The sequence below is a fragment of the Vulpes vulpes genome, unplaced genomic scaffold (assembly GCF_048418805.1).
Source record: "Vulpes vulpes isolate BD-2025 unplaced genomic scaffold, VulVul3 u000000657, whole genome shotgun sequence".
NCBI classification, from domain to species: Eukaryota; Metazoa; Chordata; class Mammalia; order Carnivora; family Canidae; genus Vulpes; species Vulpes vulpes.
This window is the reverse complement of record NW_027325810.1, coordinates 1,700,864-1,727,026: the sequence shown is the minus strand read 5'-3', so window position 1 is coordinate 1,727,026 and position 26,163 is coordinate 1,700,864. Positions and strand designations below refer to the sequence as shown.

At 57.4% G+C, this 26,163-nt stretch overlaps 1 protein-coding gene across 1 annotated transcript in view; it reads left to right on the top strand.

Moving 5' to 3' along the window:
* The first annotated feature begins 6,232 nt into the window (after positions 1–6,232).
* The window catches only part of TGFA (transforming growth factor alpha), a 77,886-nt gene continuing 57,955 nt past the window's right edge, over positions 6,233–26,163 (top strand). The window contains exon 1 of the mRNA XM_072746170.1: positions 6,233–6,556. Within this exon, the coding sequence (XP_072602271.1) occupies positions 6,508–6,556 (49 nt within the window). The 5' untranslated portion in view covers positions 6,233–6,507. The remainder of the gene's footprint in view (positions 6,557–26,163) is intronic.

Genomic DNA, 26,163 nt, shown 5'->3' with positions numbered 1-26,163 from the left:
TTGCGCCTTAATTGTGACCCTGTATTTCTGCCTTCCTTAGATTTCTCTTTTTTTAAAATTTCTATTTCAGTTAAATTGTTATTTCATTTAGTTTATTATTTCTTAATAATAATAAAGTAAAATTTGTGGCTACAGATTTTTCTTTGCATAGCTTTGGCTGAATCCCAACTGTTTTCGTCACTTACTTTGTAGCACGATTTTAATTTTCTCTTCGATCCTACAGTAACTTAGGAAGAAAACCTTTCATTTCCAAGTGACCATATGTAAATTGTCCTTTTGTTATTAAGTTCTAACCTGATTGTATTGCAGTTACTGACTGTAGCCTAAACAGTTTTTTCTTCTTGGAATTTATCAAGGTTTCATTGGAGGGTCGGCATACAACGGATCCTTAAATGTCTTCTAAGGATACTGGAAAGGAATGTATTCATGTTTGCAGAACGGACGTCTTGAGCTGTATGCATTAGATTAACTGTATTAGATAAACTATTCGAATTCATCCTGACTTTACCTAATGTTTACCGTTTTGGGGTACCACAGGCAGAAAGAAACGTTCAGGCTTCATAAAACATCGCTGCGTAACAAACCAGCCCAAAATTTATGGTCTAAAACAGTGACATTTTATTCTTTGTCAGGATTCTGTGAGTTGCCTGGTTCCGCTGTCACAGCGAATGCGGCTGGCGGAGCCCACGGCGCTGGGCCAAGGGACTGCGGCCTCCGTCCTCTAGTAGACGCTGCGCTGCCTCTCCCCCGGGGGGTGGAAGCTCCCAGGAGGGCGAGCTCCAGGGCACGGGAGCGTTTCTGAGCCTCTGCCCATACCACCCTGTTGACTAAGTCCCATGAACTGAGCAAGCACGTGGCCCAGGGTGGGAGGCTCCAGAGCCACGGGTAACTGGAAAATATGCTTCCACGGAGCCACCAAGGTGACCTTGGCCACACAAATGGGTCATGATTTGTCCTGTAGTTCTCCTATATCTCTGACAGCTTTTGCCAAAATACTCCCGTTTATATACTCCTTTTCTTTGGTGCAAATCTTCATTTTCTCATAATGATATTGTCATCAGATTTATTTTACTTTGCATTGACAGGGCAGTTGTGTGCGTGTCTAAGATTCTTATTTATCTACTCCTGAGAGACCCCGAGGGAGGCCGAGACCCAGGCAGCGGGAGGAGCAGGCCCCACGCACGGAGCCCCACGCGGGACTCGACCCCGGGACCCTGGTCACCGCTTGAGCCGAAGGCGGACGCTCAACCGCTGGCCGCTCGGGCGTCTGTCTCGCATTTATTTTTCTTCTGTTTTTTGACTTTTACAGCAGCGCCGAGGACGTCCCGTGACAGCCTGAGTCGCGTTTTGTCTTCTACAAGGTGAGTGAGGACTCGGCGTCGAGTGGGCCCGGGCACATCCAGGCTTACTCGGGCCCGACACGCGCGTCTGGACTTCGCGGCCCGGCTAACCCTGCCCCCCGCCCCCCGCCCCTCCCCCACCCCATCCCCTCCCCCCTCCCCGTCCCCCACCCCCATCCCCTCCCCCCTCCCCGTCCCCCTCCCCCACCCCATCCCCTCCCCCCTCCCCGTCCCCCTCCCCCACCCCCATCCCCTCCCCCCTCCCCGTCCCCCTCCCCATCCCCTCCCCCCTGAGGTTCCCCCTCCCCCACCCCCATCCCTTCCCCCCTCCCCGTCCCCCTCCCCCACCCCCATCCCCTCCCCCCCTCCCCCTCCCCGCCCCCCGCCGGCCCTGCCCCCGCCCTCGGGGCGCCCCGGGGAGCCCTGCCCGCGGCTGCGCCCTTCCTGCTCCCGGGTCTCGTCCCCGCAAGTCCGCGTGTCCTTCCCTCGAGCTCGAGGCGAACTCCCGAGGTTCTTCCGTCCGACTGGGCGCCCCGGGGAGGCGTGACCCGGTCCCGGACTCGACCTGGGCCCCGGGGTCACGGCCCGGCCCCCCCGGGCAGCAGAGGGCGCGTGTGTGCATCGGGGTGCGGCGCCCGGAGCCCCCGCGGCGGTGTAGACCTGACGCCCCCGCCCGCAGGGACGAGGCAGCCCCGGCGACCTGCGGGTGGGGACCGCGGACGAGGACGAGGCTCCGATTTCCTGTTGGTTAGAGGCAAGCGCTAGACTGACGGCGGAGGCCGCAGACCCTCGGGCATTGCCTTGTGCTCCTGGACCCCCCCCCCCCGACACAGCAGACCTCCCCCTGCAAGCACAGTTCTCCAGAGTTGGTCACCTCGGGCCGGTGCCCCCGACCCGACCCGACCGCTGCTGCCAACCGGGAGGTCCCAAGGCCGAAGCCAGCTCGGGCCTTGCTCGGGGCAGCGAGTCTGCAGGAATCGCCCCCAACGGCGCTGGGGCCCCCGCAGCCGAGCTTCCTCCCTCGGAACGTCCAGGCCCAAGCAGCCCGAGGGTCCTCAAGAGGTTGGGGGGGGGGCTGCCTCCCACCCGGCCACTGCCCTGCGGGGCGTTCACCCCAAAGACACGGATGCAATGAAACGCGGGGACACCCGCCCCCGGTGTTGGCAGCGGCAGTGTCCCCGGGAGCCAGTCCCCGGAGGGTGAGCGGATGCAGAAGCTTGGTCTGTACACAAGTGCAACAAGAGTGGCTCAGAAAGGGTCAACACCTGCCAGGTGCTGCGCCGTGGCCGGAACTGGAGGGCATGACGCTGAGTGACCTAAGTCAGTTGGAGAAGGACAATCATCCTAGGGTCTCACTCATGGTGGAATATAGGAAATAGTGAAAGGGACCACACGGTAAGGAGGGGAACTGAGTGGGAAAAATTAGAGGAAGACAAACCATGAGAGACTCCAGACTCTGGGAAACAAAGGGTCGCAGAAGGGGAGGCAGGCGGGGGGATGGGGTGACGGGGTGACTGGGTGACAGGCGCAGAGGAGCGCACGTGATGGGGTGAGCACTGTGTTATACTATATGTTGGCAAATTGAATGTACATAAAATTTTTTTTTAAAGGAATCAAATCCAAAAAAAAAAAAAAGAACGTCCAGGCCATCTACTCACCAGCACGTCGGGGAACTGCCGAGCTCCACAGTGAGCTCCGGGGGCTTGAATCATTCAGGAAAGACTCCGGGGCTTGCGGCCCGTCACTTCCCAGATGAGTCAGGCACGAGGGAGAGGCTCCTTACAGCCAAGGGGGGCTCCTTAAACGCAGGCTGGTGACAGGAATGTGGACGGAAAGAAAGGGAAAGCGGACAGTGGGATGTAACCAGCCTGAGGACGGAGCAGCTCTCTTGTTCGCACAGGGAGGGGAGGGGGGCGGCTTGGGGCGGGAGGGGCCGGGCTCGAGCTCGGGGCCAGGCGCACTCCTGGAGCGAGGGCCACGTGTTCCTCGGGCACCACAGGCACCCTCAGGGCCTGGCGAGACAGCTGCCACGCCGCGAGGCGCACAGCGCTCGAACTCCGCTCGGCTCAGCCCGAGTCGTGGTCCACGCTGCTGGCACACGGGAACTTCACGCGTCCTTGGGGGAAAAGGATTTCTGGACTTTAAATGGATCCTGAGATCCCCTCCCCCGTCATTCCTTTCACAGGCTGAGAAACTAAAGTCCTCGTTCCTGAGGAAGCTGTGAAACGACCCCATGGGAAGGCGCGCTCGCACCCACACATACACACGCTCACAGCAGGCGCAGGCAAAGGCACGATGCAAAAATGATAAAATAAGGGTAATGCCAGCAAATTGAGAGAGGGGAACGGTATTTCCACTGAGAGAGATTTTATTTAAACAACAGCTGTAACTTTAAAAAAAAAAAAAGATTCTACTTATTCATTACAGACACACAGAGAGGCAGAGACACAGGCCAAGGGAGAAGCAGGCTCCCTGCGGGAGCCCGACGCGGGACTCGATCCCGGGACCCCGGGGTCACGCCCTGAGCCGAAGACGGACTCTCAACCGCTGAGCCCCCCGGGCGCCCCGATGACTATAACTTTTGATAAGGGACACTGCGCTAAGCATGCAGATGAATGCTTGCGCCCAGTCCCCACATCAACCCAATGAGTCCAATATCATCCTTCTTAAAAGTGTGGAAACTGAGGCAGCTTAGCAAAGAAGCCAGCACATCGGCCTTGGAACCAGCTCCTCGTGATTTCTAGGTCAGGCTCTGCCACTTGCCCGCCTTGCACCTCCGGGTTGCTAAACGCTCTAAGTCTCATTTTCAAATAAAAGGAAGATAAGGACGATGGAATCCATCTTGTTGGTGAGGATTGTTGTCGTGAGGATTGAATGAGATCCGGAAGAGGCCCAAGGCAGGGTGTTCGCATGTTAGGATATCAGGGTTCCTCCTAGCTCTATAAATAAATGTTCAAAAATTATCTCAATTCAGTTCACCAAAAAAGTCATAGATGTAAGAAAATGCTGATGATCTGTTCGACATGAGTGAGCTGGAAGGTTCATAAAACCGTGGATGCGGACTGGCTCTTGAACACGTTGGCGGAGAATTAAGGATTTCAAAGCACTGGATGTACTTTGGAGTTCTCTGTCGTTTACAAGATACCAAATTATCTCTTGATTAAAAAGATTATATAGTCCCGAAGGGGACAAGCTCATGGGTTTGATTGTGCTGCTACTTCCCCCCACCCACGACTTGCGCGCGGGCAGCGGCCAGAGAAGGGGAGGCTGCTGAGCCCACCCCTTGCCGGGCTGGGCAGCAAGCTGGCAGCCAGAGTGGACTTGAGCGCATCCCGGCAGGGAGCAGGCCTCGCTGGGCGGCCCGGAGAACAGGACACGGGCAGTGAGGACTGACGTCCCCCCTCCCGGAACCGGGCCGGCCAGCCTGGGAAGGAGGCAGAAGAGCCCCCCAACAGGGCAGCAGCAGCCAGGAGGTGGGCGCTGCAGGCGTCGGGGGGCGGGGGGTGCTCCCTGGGCTGGCGGTGCGGACGCTGGAAAAGACGTGCGGCAGGACTCCCCGCACGCCTCTGGCTGCAGACCGTCAAGGGCGGGAGGGACAGCGAGGTGTCCTCTACGGAGACCTGGAAAGCAGTCGTTTCCGAAGGCCTCTTCCAGCACCGCTGTTCCGGCCCAAATGTTGAGGCCGATGGCCCGATGCGTCCTTTTTGAAACGAGGCCCCTCTGCTCCTATGAAACAAACTTAACACGACTCAACCGCGAGAGCCCGAGTTTTAGGCCAGGAAAACAGCAAGGGATTCCCTCACCCCCCAAAGAAAGTGGGTCCACCCTAAGCAGCCAGGCTGGAGGCGGCAGGAGAGGAGAGGTGGTCCCTCAGCTTGGAGCATCTGAGAAGATGGGTCACTTCCTGGGGGCATATGTCCTATGGCCCGTCCTCAGGGAACCTAGGGCTAGTCCCCAAGAAACTGATGGGTCTTCCATTCTCTACCCAGACTGTGTCCACTTGCCCAGATTTCAAGCCGCATATCCCCAAAGGGCCACCCAGGTGGGTGCCGCCCCAGCAGCCCCGGTCTGGGCCCCTTTGCTGTGCTACCCTGTTCTCTGCCGGCGGGCTGGGCTGGGTGCGCTGGGGCAGCGGTCATGATGTGGGACCAGGGACCCCTGAGGGACCCTCCTCATGCCGGAGCCCAGGTCCTATGGGCGACAGCCGCTGCTCCTAACGGTGCTGTGGCCGCGCCCCTGCGGTCACGACTTCCCCACCGGGGTGGGGGGAGCTGGGAGACCCGGTGCGCAAATTCTCTGCTGGGCTCTGGGGAGCCCCGCCTCGGGCCGAGTGTGAGCAGGCGACGGCCGACCTCGCGGGTCCTCCCGGTGGGTCCTGCTCCCCACCCCTGCCCACAGCGCCCCTGCCCGCAGACCCCCCGAAGCTCCCCACCCGCGGCGCCCCTGCCCAGAGAGCCCCTGTCCGCAGACCCCCCGCAGCGCCCCCCCCAGCGCCCCCGCCCGCAGCGCCCCTGCCCGCAGAGCCCCTGCCCGCAAAGCGCCCCACAGCGCCCCTGTCCGCAGACCCCCAGAAGCTCCCCACCCGCGGCGCCCCTGCCCAGAGAGCCCCTGCCCGCAGACCCCCCGCAGCGCCCCCCCCCAGCGCCCCCGCCCGCAGCACCCCTGCCCGCAGCACCCCTCGCAGCGCCCCTGCCCGCAGAGCCCCCGCAGCACCCCCCGCAGACACCCCCCCCCCCGCAGCGCCCCCCGCACCGCGCGGCGGCTCCGAGGCGGGGTCTGAGGTCGGCGCTTCCTGCTCCCGCCGCGGGGCTCCCACGTCCCGCTCGCCCCGCCCCGCCCCGCCCGCCCGCCGCGCCCCCGCCCCCGCCCCGCCCCGCCCCGCCCCCGCCCCGGGCCCGCGGGGGCGCCCCAGGCGGGCGGGAGGGGGTCCGCGCGGCCGGGTCGCGGGGGGCGGGGGCGGGGAGGCGACGGCAACCGCCGCCCCATTTCCGCCCGCGGCCGCGCGGCAGGGCAGGGGAGCGGCGCGGAGAGCGCCCGGTCCTGCCTCCGCCCGCCCGCGCCGGGGGCCGGCCTTGCCTCGCCGGCGCCTTTTTCCCCGCAGCGCGGCGCCGCTCCGCCACTCGGGCCGGCTCGCGGGTGGGCGGGAGTCGGGCTGCAGCCGCGGAAGATGGTGCCCTCGGCCGGGCGGCTCGGACCGCTCGTCCTGCTCGCGCTGGGTACGTAGCCGCCGCCCCCCCCCGCCGCCCCCCGCCCGCGCACCTGCCTCCCCCCCGCCCCCCCCCCACCGCCGGGGTCGCGGGGCCCCAGGGCCGGGCTGGGCCGCGCGGAGCAGGGGGCGGCGGGGGGCGGCGGGCCCGGGCCGGTGCACCCGCCTGAACTTTAATCCGCGGCGGGGCCGGCACCGAGCCCTCGAGCCCCGAGCCCCGCGCCCCGCCGCCCCCCCCCGCGCACCTGCCCCCCGCACCTGCCCCCCCCCCGCACCTGCCCCCCCCCGCGCACCTGGCCGCTCCCCCCGCGCACCTGCCCCCCCCGCACCTGCCCCCCCGCACCTGGCCGCCCCCCGGCCCGCGCACCTGCCCCCCGCGGGTCCCCGGCTGCCCACGGCGGGTGCAGCGAGCGCCCGCGCCCTCCGCCCCTGAGTCCGGGGCCCCGGGACCCCCTCGCCGCGGGCCGCCGTCCGGGGCTGCGCGGGCGGGGAAGGGCGAACTTCCCGGAGCCGCGGCGGAGCGGTGCGGCCGCCCTCGGAGCTCCCCTCGGCGGCGGCGGGGCCCGGGGCGGGCGGGACGCCGGACGCTCCGCTGCGCCCCCGGTGGGCCGGGCCGGGGCGGGGGCGGGGTCGGGGTCGGGGTCGGGGTCGGGGTCGGGGTCGGGGTCGCAGCCCCCGCCGGGTTCGCGGGCGCGGCTTGGGCGCCGGGGCTCGCTCGGCGCAGGTGCCCGGGCTCAGCCCCGCAGAGCCACTTGCCAGACCCGCGCCCGCCGGAGCCTGAGCGGCCGCGCCCCCGCGCCCACCCGTGCGCCCCCGGTGCCCCCCGCGCCCCCCGCGCCCACCCGTGCGCCCCCGGTGCCCCCCGCGCCCCCCGCGCCCCCGGTGCCCCCCGCGCCCCCCGCGCCCCCGGTGCCCCCCGCGCCCCCGTACCCCGCGCCCCCACGTGCCCTCTCGTGCCCCCCGTACCCCGCGCGCCCCCGCGCCCCCGGTGCCCCCCGCGCCCCCGCCCCCGCCCCCCAGCGCGCAGACAGAGCCGCGGCCTCCCGGTGACGCGGGCCGCGGCCGGGGCGGGGGCGGCGGGGATCCCGGCCTGGGAAGCCGCCGAGCACCGGGCGGGGAGCCGGGAGCCGGGAGCCGGGAGCCGCCCGCCCGCCCGCGCCGACACTCACCGGCAGGTGGCAGGATGGGGCGGCCCCAGGCCCCTTTCCCCAAAGCCCTTCTAAGTTTCTGTTCCGAGGGCGGCTCCGATCCGAGACCCCGGGAGGGCGGCAGGACCCCGCCGCCCTCCGACCCGCGCCTCCGGGCCCCCCAGCCCCGACCAGGGCAGCTGTGCCCCGGGCCAAGCGCGCACCCGCCGGAGGCCTTACCGTGCCCATTTCACAGACAGGAAAGCGAAGCACAGAGGCCCGCAGTAGGAAGTACCGGCCGGGGTTATTGGAGTGTGGGAGACCGGACGGTTTGAAATGTCAGCTGACCGCGGTCGCTGGAGCCCCCCTCTCTCAGCTTTGGCACTTTTCTTCTTCTTCTTTTTAAGATTTTATTTATTCATGAGACACAGAGACAGAGCAAGAGAGAGAGAGGCACAGACCCAGGCAGAGGGAGAAGCAGGCTCCATGCAGGGAGCCCAGTGCAGGAATCGATCCCGGGACTCCAGGATCAGGCCCTGGGCCAAAGGTGGTGCCAAACGGCTGAGCCCCCCAGGGATCCCCAGAAGGAGAGATTGCACGCAGCTGTATACCCCAGAACTTGCTGTTGACTTGGGTCTTCCATGGACTCCCAGGATCTCAAGGTGGCCTGAGGTTATTCGGTGAAAATTAGAAGCAGGAAATGAGGAAGGTGTGCAGACTGGAGGGCACCTTTGAGAGCCGCCCGCCTCCCCGTCCTACTACACGCACTCATCATGCTACTTTGCCTTTTTGCCCAAGAGCTGGACCTGACCCTTGTTTCCTCCATTGAGAAACAAATGTGTAACGTAAACCTAAAGAGATTGGCCAATATGTAAAAGCTGGTTCACAGGACTCCAAAAGATGAGCAGTTGGGGCGGGGGGAGTGGGGGAGAAAGCAGAGGAAAAGAAGGCAGGAGTGCCGGTATTTTATTTTATATTTCTTTTGTTTGTTGTTTTAAAGCCGTCCGTTCCGACGGTTGACTCCAGCTCCTGCCCCCACCGCGCTTTCTGCGCGATTACTAAGTAGTGCTCAGCGACGCCACATGCATCCTTAATTTGCACATTTCCTCCAGGGCTGCTTTCCTCTCTAATTTTTCTCAAATTAGTTGAAGGCAGTTACGGGCAAATCAGCAAATCTGCAAAACTGAGATCGCTCCCCTCCTTCCTAACCCCCGGAGGGACAGTCTGAGAGGGCCCCAGTTGTCTGGAGTCGCAGCCGATGCTCCGGATTCCGCGGTGTGAGCCTTGACTGATGTTTTAGCGGAGACTGAGCGGAGACGGTGGCCTAAATGGCAGCGCGGGAAATGTCATCCGGGTTCCTGTGGCGCTGCCCTCCTTGGCTGGTTTCCGTCCTCGGCCGGGCACACCTCTCGGGGGCTTGGCGGCTCCTGCCGCACGTCCTCCTCCGTGAGCGGCGTGTGTGATCCGGGGCAGGTGACTCCGCTTTTCTGTGCTTTGTGTGTCTCCTCTGTGACCCGGTGCCGCTCACAGGGCGGTTGAACATATTCCGTGAGCGTAGAACGGCGCGTGTCTTGTCGTAAGAGCTGCAGTCACCTCAATGCCGTCGTCATCATCATCATCCTTGTTACGACTTTGAGCCCCACAGAATTCCAGGTGTCCTAGCAGGTTGTGTCCGTTCTGGAGCTGGGACAGGTTGTCTTATCTCCGCCCTTCCTAAGCCAGGAATCATCAGCTAACCTAAAAACCTACTTAATGATTTTACGGAGTCTCGTTTGCCAGGAGCAAATGAGACTCAAGCAAGTTTGGAATTGTTTTCTTGGGCGTCATGAGTTCTTTAATTTTTGATGCAAAACATTTGTATTTCCTCCTTAACGTTCGATGGTCAGTTTATTGAAGTCACACTATGCTCCAGTTTTCTTAGTGGGAACAAAAAAACTGCATCCAGGGACACCCGGGTGGCTCAGCGGTTGAGCACCTGCCTTCGGCCCAGGGCATGACCCTGGAGTCCTGGCATCAAGTCCCACGTCGGGCTCCCTGCATGGAGCCTGCTTCTGCCTCTGCCTGTGTCTCTACCTCTCTCTCTCTCTGTGTCTCTCGTGAATAAATAAATAAAATCTTAAAAAAAGAAACTGCACCCACCTCACAGGTTGTAATGAGCATCAGATAAGGTGGTGAATACAGAAGCTGTTTCTAAACTGTACAGAGAGGGAACTACACACAGGATGAAATTGGTTTTGTAACCCAGAAGTAAACATGGTTACGTTCCCGGCAGCTCCCAGAAGTGGGGCTGGGTGTAGCCCACGGAAGGGTCCTATTAGGACCCTGAGTGTCATGAGGATGGTAGAGATGAAGCAGGTGGGTGGCCCTGTGCATTGGGGACCGAGGGCCGAGTAGGGGGCATGAACCAAGACGGTTGTCTTCGCCCGTACGTGGAAGTGACGTGTTGCAGAGCCGACGGTGGGCGGGGGGGGGGCCTGCCCAGGACACGTGTTGTGCAGCCGCAAGTGGGGAGAGTTAGAACGTGGGCCTTAGGTGCATCTGGAAGCCTCGGAGGCTGAGTCTCCCGTATTTGCTTTTCCAAAACTTGGTTTCCTAGGATAAAGAGATCTTTCTGTAAATATTCAGTGTCCCCTGCAAAGGGGACCTTTCTTGCAGGAGCAAGTGATGCTTTGTTACTATGGTAACCTAGGAAAACGAGCTGACTTTTCCATTAGGCCTATCTCTGAGGGCCTTTTGAAAGTGTGTTTGAACAAAGTCCTACTCTGTGGGCTGAAAGGGATGGGCGGCGGGACGTGGAGCTTGGGTCAGCCGACACGGGGCGGGCCCCACCCGCCGGAGTGGGCACCCTGTGCTCGGCTTCACCCGTGAACGCTCTGAGGACCTTGCAGAGCAGCGCCCTGAGTCCCGGCCCCCTGCGGGCTCAGTGCACCAGGCTGTCCAGCGGGAGGGGGAGGGTTTGCACGCGTGCCACGCGTCCAGGTGGGGCTCGTGCTGCCGGCGGGCAGGACAGACGGACGCTTGGAGAACCGCGGCAGCTGTGAGGCCATCTCCTGGCTTAGCCGCCGCCTTTTATCCAGGGTCCGGGGGCCGTGCGACAGCCGTGGTTGAGGAGCCATTGCCGAAGGCTGGGACTCTCGACCAGGTCTCTCAATTGTCGGGAGCGTTCTTGGCCTTTGCCCCCGCAACTGTGCTAGTCCTTGGTTAGTAGACGGAAGCTGACTGACCCTAAGCGTGTCGCACTTTCTTTTTTTGGGAGGTTGCCCAAAATTGACCATTGTCTTGCTACCGTTTCAAATACTTTCAATCCCTTCATTTTAAAGTATGAACTTAATTCTGTGCTAAAGGCTCACGTGCTTACGGTGGCGTCTAGGGGTGCCTGGGCTCAGTGGGGTCGGCGTCAGACTCTTGATTTTTGGTTTTGGTCCTGATCTTGAGGTCCTGAGATGAGGCCCTGCGACGGGCTCCATGCTCGGCACAGAGTCTGCTTGAGATTCTCTCTCTCTCCCTCTCCCTCTGCCTCTGCCCCTCCTCCTGCTGCTGCTTGTTCTCTCTCGCTAAATAAATAAATAAATTCTAAAAATTGCATCTAGATAGAGAATTTGAGTACTTTTATGGTGACTTCTGGTTTTGTTTTGCTTTTTCCCCCCTTGTGAAATGTCAAGTATAAAAATCTTCCATAGAATCAGGAAAGCCTAAAATCTAGGCCAGCAGAAGCATCTCTGAGGAGCTCTCCAAGTACAAGGCACAGTCCTTCAGACCAGCTCTAAAATCTGGGTAGTGTTGGGGCACCTGGGTGGCTCAGCTGGTTAAAAGCAAAGGGTCCTGGGGTCGAGCCCCACATCCAGCCAGGCCCCACCTCCCGCTCGGTGCTCAGTGCGGAGTCTGAGTGAGATCTCTTCCCTCTGCAACCGCCCCCCCGCCCCCGCCACCCTCCACCGCTCACAAGCTTGTGTGCACCTGCATGCTCTCACTCGTAAATTAAAAAAAAAAATTTTTTTTTTGAAATACAAATCTGGGTTGTCTTTTGAAACATCATGAATTGGTTGTATTAAATATGACTTAGAAAAAGTTGGGAGTTTGTTGAAATGGAATTTTATGTATTTGCTAGTGCAATATTGTAAGGTCTTGAGAGAGGTTGTGGGAGGACCTGTTTTACTGCACTCTAGCATGTTCTTCCTTAAATCTTTGGCAATCGTTTGATCCACCGCCCCCCCCCCACCCCCCGCATCCAGTTCTCATATGTTTAAATTTGAGGTTGTTAGCCATGGAATTGATTTGATTTTTGCTTTCTTTTCTTTTGTTTCATTTAACTTTCTATGCTCATTAGCGTTTCACATCAGTCCTTTTTCCCCCCTTAAATCAGAGGAAACACCGTTCCACGTGGAGTCTCTCCCCTGGTCGAGTGAATTCTATGCACAGCACTTTTGCTTTTCATGCTTTCTTGTCCCCTTTCTTACCTTGAAGAGCTCTCACTTTCCCCCACCTTGTTGTTTGCGTTTCTCAAGTGCGTGTGGAGAGATGGTCAGGGCTTCCTCAAGAAGGGATGGACACACAACCCCCTTGTGCGACCTACGGAACACCAGCCTGCCAGTGCCTGGCCTTTCCTGGTTTCAGTCTTTGAATATGTTGACTTTCCTGGCTGGGAACCCTAGCAGCAGGGTTCTGGTCCCTCCATGTCCTGCCGCGAACCAATCCTGGCCGGTGCTTGTCCTCTTTGGTAGCGTGCGGGTGCTTTGGAGGCGGAGATCCGAGGTCTCCATCTCTGCCCTTAGCCCACGGAGCTAGGCTGACCCCGTTGGGGTGCCCAGTACCGGATTCTCCAGGGGATAGACTCAGTCGGCAAATACTTGGCCACAGAGTTAACATCCATACTGAGAAACTCTTCATTGTAATAATCAAACGGGGTCGCATATGAAGTCTAGCAACACAGATGCAGTTAGTCTTCAGAATCCCTGTGTTACGGTTATTTTTTAAAAATAGATTAGGATTTAGTGTCTTTAATGATCACAGAATCATTCTTTCCCTCTAGATTATTTAGACGATTCTAGAAAGCATGAGAGAAACAGTGTTTCCGTGACCTGTAGTCCCCCCCACAACAATAACCACGTTTTGTTATATATGGCTGAGACACTGTTTGAAAGCGTCTGTGTTTCTGACGGACTTGTGCTGTTTTAACTTCTTGTTTTTGCAACCTAACAACCCTTATGATAAACATTTTTTTATGTCATTAAACACTCATTCTTAGCGTCATTACATCATTCTTAGAGGCCCGGAAGTAATCTGTTAACTATATTTACTATAATTTAACCCGTTCTGAAACCCTTTTGGCCCTATAGATTTTCCCCATTCTTCACTGTTATGAAGAATCCACACGCTATTGTTGGGAACGTAAATCGATGCGACTTTTCGGGAAGGCAGTGTGGCAGTGGCCGACACTCTTAAGGGGGCGTAACTCGGGTCATTAGTTCTACCTTTTGATACGATCCTACGTAAATACTTGCCTAAATGTGCAAAGACAAAATGTAAAGGAAGGCGATTGTTGATTCAGTTTATGACAGTAACAAGTTGCCGGTACCTACTGCTGTAATTATTTAAGGAGATTCCTTAATAAGTCATGTGACGTACAATGATTTACCATGTATCTATTTAAAAGAATAAAGGTTCATGACATCTTACATCGAGAAAGGCATAGAACCCTATGCATGATGCCCTGCCTTGGTTTGAATTGGTTAGATTTTTTGTAACAAGCTGATATTAAATCCATAATGCCTAAAAAAAAAAAAAAAAAAAAATCCATAATGCCTGAGGTCCCGGAAGGTAAAGGATACAACAGATGTTTTTGTACGTAAGTGTTTGGCCCGTCTTTATTTAGGATAAATTCCTAGCAATTGGCCTTTTCTCCCACAAGCAGTGTATAAATGCCATTTTCTTGAATCTTCCCTAACACAAGAAGTTAGTTTTAACACTTGCCAAGTTGATTGGAAAAAAAAAAAAAAAAAAAAGACCTCCACCCAATCTTCATAGTATTCGTTAGCATGACTCAGTTTATTCGTTGGCCATGTCCTCTTGTTCGCACCTTAACCTTTTCAATGTTTTTTCTTATGGATTGATTATCCTTTTCTTAGAGCTTTATAACACTTTATATAAGAAGGATCTTGATACTTTGCAATATCCTGTTTATTGTATGTCTTTTACTGATTATGGTGTTTTTGATTTTTATCAAAAGGTTATTTTTATGTAGCAGGAACTAGAAAAATAAGCCTTTCCCATAAGGCTTCTACCTTCACTTACACATTTAGGAAAACCTCCCCTGGCCTAAGATACGGCAAATATTTGCTTATTTTTATCTCCTAAGTCTCTCTTATATTATGTTGACCTATTGTACCCAGAATTTATTCTCATGTATGGTGTAAGGTACAACTTAAAATCTCATTAAAAAAAAAAAATAGCCAAACACTTACCAGTCCCAATTGCTATTTATGGAATAATCTATCTTGTCTACTGTGGTTTGAAATTCCATTTATATCACGTGCTAAATTCTTAGAAGTACTTGAATCTGTAGAATTTTATTTTGGTTCTGCTATTTTGCATTTTTGCACTTACTGTGAACTTGTTCATTCATGTGTTCTGCAAACATGTATTGAGCACCTGTTGTTTGCCGAGAGCGCTCCTTGAGGCTAGGGAATCTGCTTAGAATAAGACACGGAGCTTGTGTTTTAGTGAGTTGGACACTTCCCACTGCTCTCTATTGTAACTGGCTGTTGCTAGTATTTAAAGCTTAAAAAAAATAAATATATATATATAGTAATGGGTTTTGTTGATTCTAGTAGTCTTTCAGTTTATTCCCTTAGGTTTGCAGGCACATGATCATATAATCTGGAATAGTGACATCTTTGCCTCCTTTCTTTTAATATTTTTATCTTTTATTACTTAGCGCACCGACTGGAACTTCAAGAACATTTTTTTAAAAGTCAGTAGATGTGCTTGTGTTTTTCTTGACTCACTGCTAGGTTTGCATCATTTAACAGTTAAGTATGAGGATGACTTTGTTGTGAGAACGTCTCTATACGTGCATATATATGAAAATGTGTGTGTGTCTGCTTACGAACCCACTTTATCGCATTAGTAAAATGTACTTCTCTTCACAACTTTCTAAAATATTTGGCATTTTGCTTTGCTTTTTAAAGAAGAGGAGATGATATGAGCTGTGGGTTTTGGTTTTTTTTTCAGATGTTTTGAGGACTTTTATTGATTCACTTATGTTAGAGGCATCCTTGAATTCCCAGGATGCACCCTCCGTGGTATTATTCTCTGGGCTTACCTCTAGATTTGATCTGTTCTGAAGTGTTTGGGGACCTTGGTTTTCTTTTCTTTTCTTTTCTTTCTTTTTTTTTTTTTTTTTTTTAGGTTTTGATAGCAACAATGTATCAGCTTTATAAAATACATTTTTTTAGGATTTTATTTCTTTATTTGACAGAGAGGGAGGGAGAGAGAGAGCGTGAGCTGGGGGAGAGGCGGAGGGAGAAGCAGGCTCCCTGTGGGGAGCCCGACGCAGGACTCAATCCTGGGACCCTGGGGTCAGGCCCTGAGCCGAAGGCGGATGCTCAACCGCTGAGCCCCCCGGGTGTCCCTATAAAATACACTTTAAAACCTTCCATCTGTGTTATGCTCTCGAATAGGTGAAATATCATGGATGTAAGTGGCTTTGTGAAGGCTTGAAAGAAATTGCTAGCGGTCAGTTTAAGTTCTCCTCCCCATGAGTCATTGGTAATTATCTTCCTCACAATCTCTTCAATTCGGATTTCTAAATTTTGGGCATAGATTTTATAAATAATCTCCTTTTAACTTGAAGTTTTCTTTTGCATCTGTGGCCCATGTGACTTTACCAAACAGCAAAATTAAGTAAGCACCTAGGCCCCCCAAATAAAATCCATTTTCAAGTTTGTTTTTCTGGATATAATACTTTAGGGGGGAGGGAACCTTTCTTTTTAATCTTAAACCAAATTCACATGAGGGCTTCATTTTAATAGTGCGCCCAGGAGCCCGGGGAAGGAGCTTGTTCATCTGCCTAACCGCACACGGTGCCGCTTCTGAGTCGGACGCTGCGCGGCCTTGTACTTCGTAGCAAAGGCCGCGGACTCCTTTCTGTTGGTTCCTTCAGCTTGAAAAAGTTTCAAAACCTCCAGGTTCGCTGGTGTGTCCATTAGATGCTACTCGGGCATTTGAAACAAGACAACCAGTGCTCCTGTGGGAGATTTTTGCTGCTGTTGGCTCATTTCCTCTGGGGTTATTTTTTAAGATCGGAACGTCTAGGTGAAAACTGGATTCTTACAAAGACACCGTATCTCCAGCTTGGGTTCTTTTAGGGCCTCTGATCCAAGTTTGAATGAGGTCAGTAAACAATTCTCCTGGGCACTTAAAGGACGGACGCACCTCTCCTGCTCCTTCGTCATCTCCTGCCAGGTCAGAGGCATTCTCCGGGTAATTACTGCACTTCCGAGAGGCGCAGGAGATTAACTGGCTAAATGGTGCACGAAATGTGGTGACACAAAAGCGGCTGAAGCTGATAAATGGGAGGTTTGCAATTACACACTCTGCTCCCTCCCCCTGCCAGGCACTGGGAACCAACCCGGCAGAAACACACCCAACGTACGTCTCTTGGTAAAAAGAAAAAGCCTAAGACCTGTCAATTTTACCAGGGCCGTGGCTCCGAGGCGCAGGCGTATAAGCCAGGGTCCAGCCTATTCACCCTCTAAGTCCCTGAGCTCAGGTGGCAACTCTGGGCTGGAGCACTTCTCACCTGGAACAGTTTCTGGATTATTATTTTTGCACTGGGGGAGCATGTCATCAGGCCGGTTTGCATGCTGTTCACGCTCCCTGCCAGCAAATTTGAACAATGACAGATGTTTTTTGCACATAGCAGACCTTGAGTGTTATAATTAGTGTTTCAGGGGATGACTCATAGGCCCCTGAACCGGAATGAAAGCAAGCTTGGGGCCTGAGCATTATTTAGGGAGGTGAGGTAAACTCCTAGGCCACACAGATGGGAACTCCTCCTGGATCTAGACTCTCTCTGAGCCCCATCAACCACTCCCCAGCCATGCAGAGAAAACCCCAAAACACACACACTTCTGGGGCAGGCCACTTACCGTTCAGAGAACCTGCACCCGCTCTGGCCAGCACCTCCCTACCTGGGCCTTCGTGAAGTCTCACGTGCTCTTCTTCCAAAGCGATATCAAAATCAGAATCTACAAAGAGAAGAATCAAGAAGCGCCCCCAAATCAGACTCCCCAGAGACCTCCTCTTACTAGGTTCAACTAGCGACTATCCTATCAGATCTCTTTCTCTCCGTGGGTAGAGATTTTCATATACTCACCTTTTCCTTTTTGTTTTTTAAGATTTTATTTATTTATTTATGAGAGACACAGAGAGAGAGAGGCAGAGACACAGGCAGAGGGAGAAGCAGGCTCCATGCCGGGAGCCCGATGTGGGACTCGATCCCGGGACCCTGGGGTCACGCCCTGGGCTGAAGGCAGGTGCTAAACCACTGAGCCACCCAGGAATCCCCTCACCTTTTCCTTTAAAGAAAAAAAAAGGCATCTGGTATTTTTTCAATTTGCTTTTTACTTACAGTACGTAGGGAAAATCTGTGGCAAAAATACAAATATATCTATCGACCTCCCCTTTTATTTGATGACTGCACACATTCCGTTGTTGGACCCTGCCGTTGTGTATTTACCCGTCCCTTGTGGGTAGAGATGTGGATTATCTCAAGCTCAAATCCTCAAACCCCAAGTGAAAACTCTTACAGCTACATCGTTACCAGTATCTTCTATGGCCAGATCCCTAGAAATGGACTAGGAGGTCAAAAGGGACACGCTTTTTTCAACCCATTTAATACGTTCTGACCATCTGCCCTCCAGAAAAGCTGTACAGATTCATACTTCTGCCTCCTGTTGCGGATGCCTATTTGTTGGCAAACGAGCCCTATGATTAATATCACAATTTTCTAGATTCTGCTCGTTGCGTTGGCAAAATGGTATCTCATATTGTTTTAATTTGTATTTGTTAAAAACCAACGTTTGGTACATTGGCTGCTTTTTCACGTTTGAGCCTTTGCATTCATTTTCTTGTGAATCAGACTAGGTTTAGGGCATGTCATTTTCTTACCGATTTGTGAACAGTTCTTAAGAAGATATATTGAAAACGTTCCCTTCGTCTTGCTGGTCACACTTGGATGTGCTGTGCTTGGGTTTACAGAAAACGACCTCGTTCTTGTCTTCCAAGGCCTTAGAAGCTGTTCGTTGTTCCTTTATGACCCCTACTTGGGGCAGGAAGGGATTTGCCGTCCCTCTTTGAAATCTCATTCCCCCTTCTACCTTTTTTTTTTTTTTTTTTTTTTTTTTATTCATGATAGACCTAGAGCAAGAGGCAGAGACACAGGCAGAGGGAGAAGCAGGCTCCATGCCGGGAGCCCGACGTGGGACTCGATCCCGGGACCCCGGGGTCACGTCCTGGGCCGAAGGCGGCGCTCAACCACTGAGGCCCCCGGGGATCCCCATACCTGTGCTTTAGATCTAATTTGCTTCTCTAAGTTTTCCCAAGACGAAAACTTAGATCAATGATTTTAGATCGTTCTTCTCTTTCTAGAGCATTCATTCGGTGACGTCCGTTTGTCTCTAAGCACCGTTCTGGCCGCGTCCCACAAATGAGCTGCATTTCCATTTTTACTCGGTCCGCAGCATTATGCTCCTGGGGTGTCCCCCTGAGCCCCGTGTTCTGGAGGAGTGTCCCGTTTCATTGCCGGTACCGGGGGATTTTCCCGCTGTTTGTGTCGACGGGTTTGCGGCACCTGCGTCCTGGCGGCGAGCGGAGCTGCGGACTGTCTGGCCGCCCCGATGGCTGGCGCCCGTCGTGAGAGGTGGGCGCAGGGCCCGGCGCTGAAGGCCGCCCGTGTGTGGCTGTCGGTGCCCTCGGGCTGGCCCAAGGATGGTGCCCGTCCTCTCTGATGCCCGCCGGCGGCTCAGTCCCCTCCAACAGTGGGTGCCAAGTGTGACGGGAGCAGTGGCTGCACCTGTGCCCGGCGCCGTGCCCTCCTTAGTGAGCAGGACGCTGTCTCCGGGTCGCTGGGGCCCACGGGTCGTCCCTGGTGGAGCCTCAGGCTGCCAGGCGCCCAGCGCACAACCTCCCGTTTGCCCCACGAGCGACCAGTCGGTGCGTCGCGCCCCTTCCCTCCGCGCCCGCCGTCACTCCAGGTTCCCAGGCTTGCGCCGTGTGCACCTCGAGATGGTGGATCTTGCACACGGGCCACCGCTTCAAGGTCTTGTTTGGAATCCTCCTTGGGGCGTGAGGTTTTTGGCAGCAGGACCCCCAGCGACCCCTCAGCTGGGGCTTAGGCTTCGGGGCCGGGTGGCCGCTGCGGCGTGGGCTCGCTCGCCTTCCTCCCTGCGATGGCAAACCAGGCGGCCCCACCTCTGTGGACCTCAGCCACGGGAGCAGGAGGTGCATGGAGCTCCCCACCGTGGTCCCCGCGGCTGCGGTTGCTGCTGCCCAAGCTGGGACCCAGCAGCTCCCGGGCCCGCCCGCCCAGACCCTGGTCACCGGGCCTGTGGTGCGGAGCCCGGTGCTGGCGAGCACAGTGGGACCCACCAGCTCCAAATGGGGGGGTCTTCAGTTGTCTGGGGGGACCTGGGCTCCACGTGGGTCATGCGCGGAGCAGACCGTTGTGGGGCGCCTGTGGGCTTGGTACCCCCAAGCCTCACCCCCGGGCGCGGGATCCCGGCCTGTTGCGAGGCTGGCAGGTCTGCAGCTGGACGGGAGGCACGTGGTGGGCGCCGTGTGCTGGGGAGCAGGCTGTTGGGGCACAAGGCGAGGCCGCCGGGGAGCGGAGGCCACCACCACATGGCCCTGGCCCTGCTTTCCAGGTCTCACGTGGGGCATGAGCCCCCCAAGCCCACGCACTCTCCGGGACGTAAGGTGCTTATCCCCTCCATGGGGGGAGCTGAAGCTCCGCAACGGGGCAAGCCGAGGATTCGCACCCGGGGCCCTCGCTGCCCTGGCCGTCCTGCTGCTCTGTGGCGCTCACGGAGGGCTGTGGGTGCAGGAAGCGCCGTTCTGTGGCTGACGTGATGCCAAATGATGGCACAGCCTCTCCCTGAAGGTTTGCGTTCAGCACAGGGGCAGTGATGGTCCTGCCGCCGTCCCCCCGGCCAGCTCGGCAGGTCGTCCCCGAGGCCCGGGCCGGGCAGGCCGCTTGGCCTCCTCACCTGCCCAGGCGACACGGCCCGGGCGTTAGCAGGAGACGGCAGAGCCTTTGCCACTTCTTGGTTGACACGTTTGGCTGGTCGCCGCCCCGCAGGTGGAAGCTGCGTTGGCACAGTTGCTAGCAGCTGCCACGTTACGGCTCTTCCCCTCGACGTTCCCCGGGACGCGGCCCCCCTCGTGTGCAGGGACCTCACCGGGGGCGGCATTCGTCTGTGGCCCTTGTGACCCGGAGAGGATCGTGGGGCATCCGGGTCCTCAGGTGTGAGCGGGGCCGTGCGTGCCATGTCACCAGTGCCCATTAAAGGCGGGTGTTTTTCCCTGTGAGGCGACGTAAAGGGGCCGTGCCCTGCGTCGGGCCCCCAGGTGCCCTGCGTGGAGTCCGTGGCGGCCGCTTCACTTTCACGGGCGACCTGCCCCAGTGCCTCTTCTTGCTGACCCAGAGACATGCAAACTAGCTTCCAGCGTCTGTTTGGCAGCCTTTACGGGGGCGGCGTGCTCCCCCGAGCGGTGGGGAGGCCCCGCCAAGCTCACTCCCCCAAAGTGCACGCCGCGCCTCGGCCCCCAGCGGCCCTGCCCCGGAGCCGCGTCGGAGCATCTGTGCCTTACCTGTTTGTTCTGTGCATCCGTGACCAGGATGCGTCCCTCGGTACCGGAAAGGCCCAAGGGATTATTTTTCAGGGTCTAGGAATACTCAAAAACGTTTCCATATATTGGGGCGCCTACGTCCGTCGAGCGTCCGATTCTTGATTTCGGCTCAGGTCGTGATCTCAGGGTCCTGCGATCGAGCCCTGGGTCGGGCTCCCGGCTGGGCATGCGCCTGCTTAGGATTCGCTCTCTGTCTCTCTCTTTCTCTCAAGAGAAAAAAATAAAGTTTGCGTATAAATCAGCGGTGATTGCCCGTTGGCGTCGATGGAGCACTTTTGCAATGACAGGCCCCTTTCTGAGAAGGAAAAAACCCGAGATTTTTGAAAATCACCGTTTCATTTAAAGGACCTTGCTTGACGACCCTTCCCTGGACCGTTCTCCAGCTCGAGTCCTCGGCCCCGCTGCCCCCGGGAGAGTAAAGGGAGGAAAGGCCGAGGCTTCGGGTGGCCAGGACACGGGCCGCCTCCGGCCCCGGACAGCTGGGGAGACAGCACCTCCTCATAGCAGCCCTGTCGCCCTGAGAGCAGGGGGCCTGCGGGGCTTCCGCGGGGCGTGTCGGGCCGCGCCGGGCTGCCTGGATCTGCGCTGCCGTCGCCCCGTCCCCACACCTGCTACCTGATCATTCTTCCTGCGACCGGTGCTCTTGCGGGGTGACATTCAGCAGCAGAACAAGAAGAAAGGCCCCGTGGGTCCGAGTGCCCCCCGCCCGTCAGCTCACATCCCGGCATGAAGCCCGGGCGATAAGGGGGGACATAGCTGGGATGACCCTGGGGTCGTCAGGCAGTGACGACAGCCACACCCGACCCTTAGATGGGCCTCCCCTAGTCAGGGGACGGGCTGGCCTGGGGGTGCGTCTTCAGGCTGAGGATAGAGCCGCTGTGCCTGTGCCCACAGCCGGCGGGCCCGGGGGATGGGGGTGACGGGGTCTGACCTGGGGTGTGCCTCACTGGGTAGGCAGGCACCCAAGGAGGGGACCCGGGAGCAAGGAAGCAGGGCCAGGGCGCCGGGGCGTCCCCACTCAGCAGGACCCGCTCAGGGGGCTGGGACATCATCCCCTGTTCCACCTTCTAGATAAAGTCGTTGACTTTTGCGTAAAAGTGCGTGTTCGTGCCCAGTGAGGTCATCGGCCCTGTGTCCCCAGCCCCGTGTCCCCCGGGGTCGGGGGGTGGCCAAGGGCTGGGCCAAGGTTGCTGCGAGGCGGGACGTTGAGGGCGGAGACCCAGAGCCCAGAGTAGGCCCGCGGTCTGTCCATCTGCAGCCTGCGTGCTGTGGCGGCAGGTGGCTGCAGCCGTCGTGAGCCCGGGAGGCCCCAGTCCAGCCCGCGGGCCGCGTGGGAGGCGCGGGGTAAGCAGGGTGCACCCAGCCAGCTCCCAGGAGGCCGTGAGCCTGTGTCGTCGTCCAGGCGCCAGCGCCTCGCAGCTCCTCCTGGACGTGGAACGTGGGTCCCGGCTCCGAGCCTGCAGCTACCTGGACAGGGTTCCGAGGCCCCGGCCGGGGCTGCCCCGGGGCACACGTCACCCGGCGTGGAGACCTCCAGGGGAGCCCGGGGACCCTGCGCAGACGGAAGGGAGCTGTCAGTGAGAGCCCCTCGGGGAAGCGAGAACATCAGGATCAAGAGACCTGGAGTCGTGTGGCTTCGACGCTGTGGGTGCTGAGCCTGCCGGCGGGTCTCTCCACCCCATGCTCTCGGCGGTTGGTTGTCTGCATGTTTGCTTTTTAATTTTTCGAGAGGGACGGGGGTCCTCCCTCTGAGGTGGACGGGCAAGGTTTGGGAAGACGTTGACGTTTGAACCAGGCCTTGAAGGTCGCCCTCGGCCTAGGAGGGTGGAGAGGACGCAGGGGCAGGTGTGGACAGCGGGAGAAGGCCAAGGAGTCTTCTTTCCACCCTGTCGTATGGAACCGACCACATCTCGCATCCCCCGCCCCTCACCTGGACTTCTCGGTGGCCTCATCCCTGCTCTTCCAATTTCCAGTCTTGCCTCCACAAGGCTTCTTCCCTTCCCGGTGTCCCAGACGATGCTCCTGACACCTACATCCAGTGCCATCATCCCTCTGCTCAAATATGTCCAGCGTGGAACCCAGACGCCTGGCTGTCCCCTGGCCTCTCCCCAGCCTTGTGTCCCACCACCGTCCTGTTCCACCTTCTTGCTCTTCCTTGAACACGCGGAGTTCACTCCTAGCTCAGCACCGTGGCCTTTGCTGTTCCCTCAGCTTTGGGTGCTCTTCCCCCCGACATTTGCAGGACTGGTTCCCTCATTCTGTTCAAGTCGCCGTTAGATGTCACCGGTTGCGACCCTGTGACTCTATTTCCCCGTCCTCCTCTCTCTCTCATCATCATCCCATGACGAAGGCAATGCTCCGGTGTCTGGACTATTTCTTGGAGAGCTCCCGCCACAGAAACGTTCTACAGGTGTCTTCTTATTCCAGAATGAAAGAACCTAGATTTTACAGAGTCCGCGTTAGCCGCTCCTGCTCAGCTAGGACCCCAAGTGTTGGCCTCTGTGGGTGGCTCTCCCTGACCACCTCCGGATGGTCCGATGGGTTGAGCTCGGAAAGGAACCGAATTCATTCAACAGGTGCTGTCGAGAGCTCGCCCCGTGTCGGGTGCTGTTCTCGGCGCCCGGGGTTCAGCCAGCTGAGAAAGTCCATCTCCCCCGACACGTCACTTGTTACCATGGAGACGGGAGATAAGCCCACGTATGACCGTGTCGGAGACGGAGGGGAAGCCGCTTGCTTCATCACCTTGCTGGGAGGTCTTCCCGGAAGGATGATTTTGGGCAATTCAGATCACCCCCCCCCCTGCCGTGCTCTCTCGTTCTTTCTCTGCCTGAATTACTGTTTGCAAGGACAGGAGGAGGGCCGTGGAGGTGGTCTCCGTGACGGTGGCTTCACTGGGGTCCGATCAAGGCCGAGCCTGGCACCCACCGGGGAGCCCACGCTCAGATGTGGCCAGAGAGCCAAGAAACTGGGTGAAACCACCATCTAGCAGGTCTTGTTTTCTGCTGCCTCGGCCTCGGAGCTGACAGCCGGTGGACAGCTTTGAAGATTGTGTTCACGGCCCATCCTCAGCTGAGACCACGTGTCCACGACGTGCTACCTGTCGTACGTTAGGAGTCGCCGGAGCAAGACCAGTGGCCCCGGAACTGCGATACCGGGTTTCCTTGGTTTTCACAAGGCCTCAGGTCCCCGCCACAGCCTTCCCAGGAGGACATTTTCCCTGAACTTAGGGAAGCCCCAGGACGGGACACGTTGGAACGTAGAGTAAATAATCCAGCTTCATAGTGTTAGAATCGTCACCGGCTGTCTTTCTAATGGACTTTTGTTTCTTTATTTTTTAGTAGTTTCAGGTTTAATAGAAAAATTGAGTGTAAAGTACAGAGAATTCCCATAACTTCCCCTACTATCACCCTCTCACTTGAGACGGTACAAGTATTACAATCGACGAGCCAATGTCAGCACATTGTTATTAACGAAAGTTAATGTTTTTCTAACCAACCAAACAAGCAAACAGCAGAATTGGGCCTATAAGTACAGGGAACAAATGGGCGGTTTCCAGGTTACTTATAGGCCCAATAAGTACAGGGAACAAATGGGCGGTTTCCAGGGGGGTGGGTGTGGGCAAAAGGGGCACAGAGGGGCGTCCAGGCTCCCAGGCACAGAGTGACTGTGGTCACGGGGCGCCAGGCACAGCAGACGGAGGAGACCCGTGGGATCTGCTGTGTCTCGTGGGGACGGCGGAGGCGCGCTGGCGGCGAGCACAGCACAGCCTCTAGGAGCAGTCACATCGCTGTGCGTGCACCTGAAACTCATGTGACGCTGTGGGCCAGCCGTGCTCAAGAAATAATAATAATAGTCCGGAGAAGGGCATTAAGAAGTACCGATGGGCCCCACAGACTCAACCACAGGGTCGTTTAGAGTCATGACTGACGGCCGACAGTCACGGCTGAAGGGCGGACCATCCCGTTCTGCGGTGTGGGCGGTACTCGCGGGAAGAGTTCGGGTCTGAGCCTACAAGAGAAACATTCAGAAGGAGAAACCCCAAACTGCTGAGAAAAGTGGTATCGTGCCCCCCCACCACACACACAAAAAAAAATGTTCATACTTTTCAACGTTGAATTTAACCCGAAATCCGCAGTCTGCACTAGCGCTGATTCTCTGTGTCGTCCGTTCTGGGACGTGTGGCAGATGAGCCCCCGGCCGTCGTGAGTCCCGCGGGGTCGCTGCTCTGGCCGAGGCCCCGTCTTCCCCTGTTGATCTCCGTGCCCCTCCTCCTGCACCGCTGGCACCGACCTGTCTTCTCAGTCTCCGTGTGTTTCCTTTTCCGGGATGTCCTAGAGTCGGACTCGCAGTTTAGAGCCCCTTTGGATTGGCTTATTTCACGTAATACGATGCGTCCAGTTCTCCAGTGTCTGGATGCACCACGGTCTGTCCTTCACCCCGAGGGGCCTCTTGGCTCCTTACAAGTGTCGGCGGTCAGGCCGCTGCACGCGTGTGAGTTAGGAGTCAGGCCGCTGCACGCGTGTGCACAGGTTTCCCTGTGGACCCGAGTTCTCGGTCATTTGGGTCAATACCAAGAAGCTCTGCTGCTGGACCACATGGTCCCACGAGGTTGCACTTTGCCGCGAACCACTCAGCTGTCCCCCAAGCAGCTGTACCGTCTCACCCGCGGGTTTGCTTCTCACATCACCTTCATTTATTGAGTCTGGTTGTTTCCCAGGCAATGCCTCAGAAGCACGCCGAGCGTCCGCCGACACCCTCTTCTCACTGCGCTCCCCTCCGGCCCGACACGCAGGGTGGCCCCCACGTAGCTCTCCAGGCGCCCTCCTGCTCTTGCCTCAGCTGACCTGTCCCAGTGCAAAGTGTCCTCTTTCCACTGCTCCCTCTTCCCTTTTGCTTCTCATCCCGACCCTCCTGACCCTCTAGAGCCTCTGCGGAACCCCAAGACTGTGAACCACCGGGATTGGGGGCTGTTTGTGCTCCGCCCGTCTCATGACTGGGGTGGGCTTCCTGCCGTGCAGCCCGGACACTTCAGGTTCCCACGGGGAGACCGACAGTCGTAAGGAGGAGGGAATCCCGGTGGGGAGCATCCATTAAAGGAGAGCGAGCCGACGAGCAGGACGCGGCTGGAGGCCGTTCACGGGCTCCCACGAGGGCCGCCACCCCGGGTCTGGGCTGAGGCTGTGCGCCCTGCGCTTGGAGGGCCGCCCGGCAGGTGCAGAGCCTCCCACCCGCGTGCACTATGGACCCCGCACGGCGCAGATCCCGTGGTGGCGGCCCTGCTCTCCCTGCCCCGGTAGCAGCAGGGCCCCAGTCGTGGCGGCAGCGGGATCCACCCCACAGGTGTCCAGAGCCGCGGGGCGCTGCCGGTGGGGGGCTGCTCGGGCTGTCCCGGCAGGCCGCCTAGCGCCTCCTCCCCGTGTCCGGTCCTTTCCCACCCAGGCGCTCCCCCTCCCGCCCCCGCGTCCGGGGCCCGGGGAAGCACTGTGCTGCGGATTGAGAAATGAGGGGTCACAAGAACTGCAGGGTGTTGTCCCCTCAGCTCTTCAGACTGCAGTTCCCAGGACGCGTTTCCTCTGTTTGC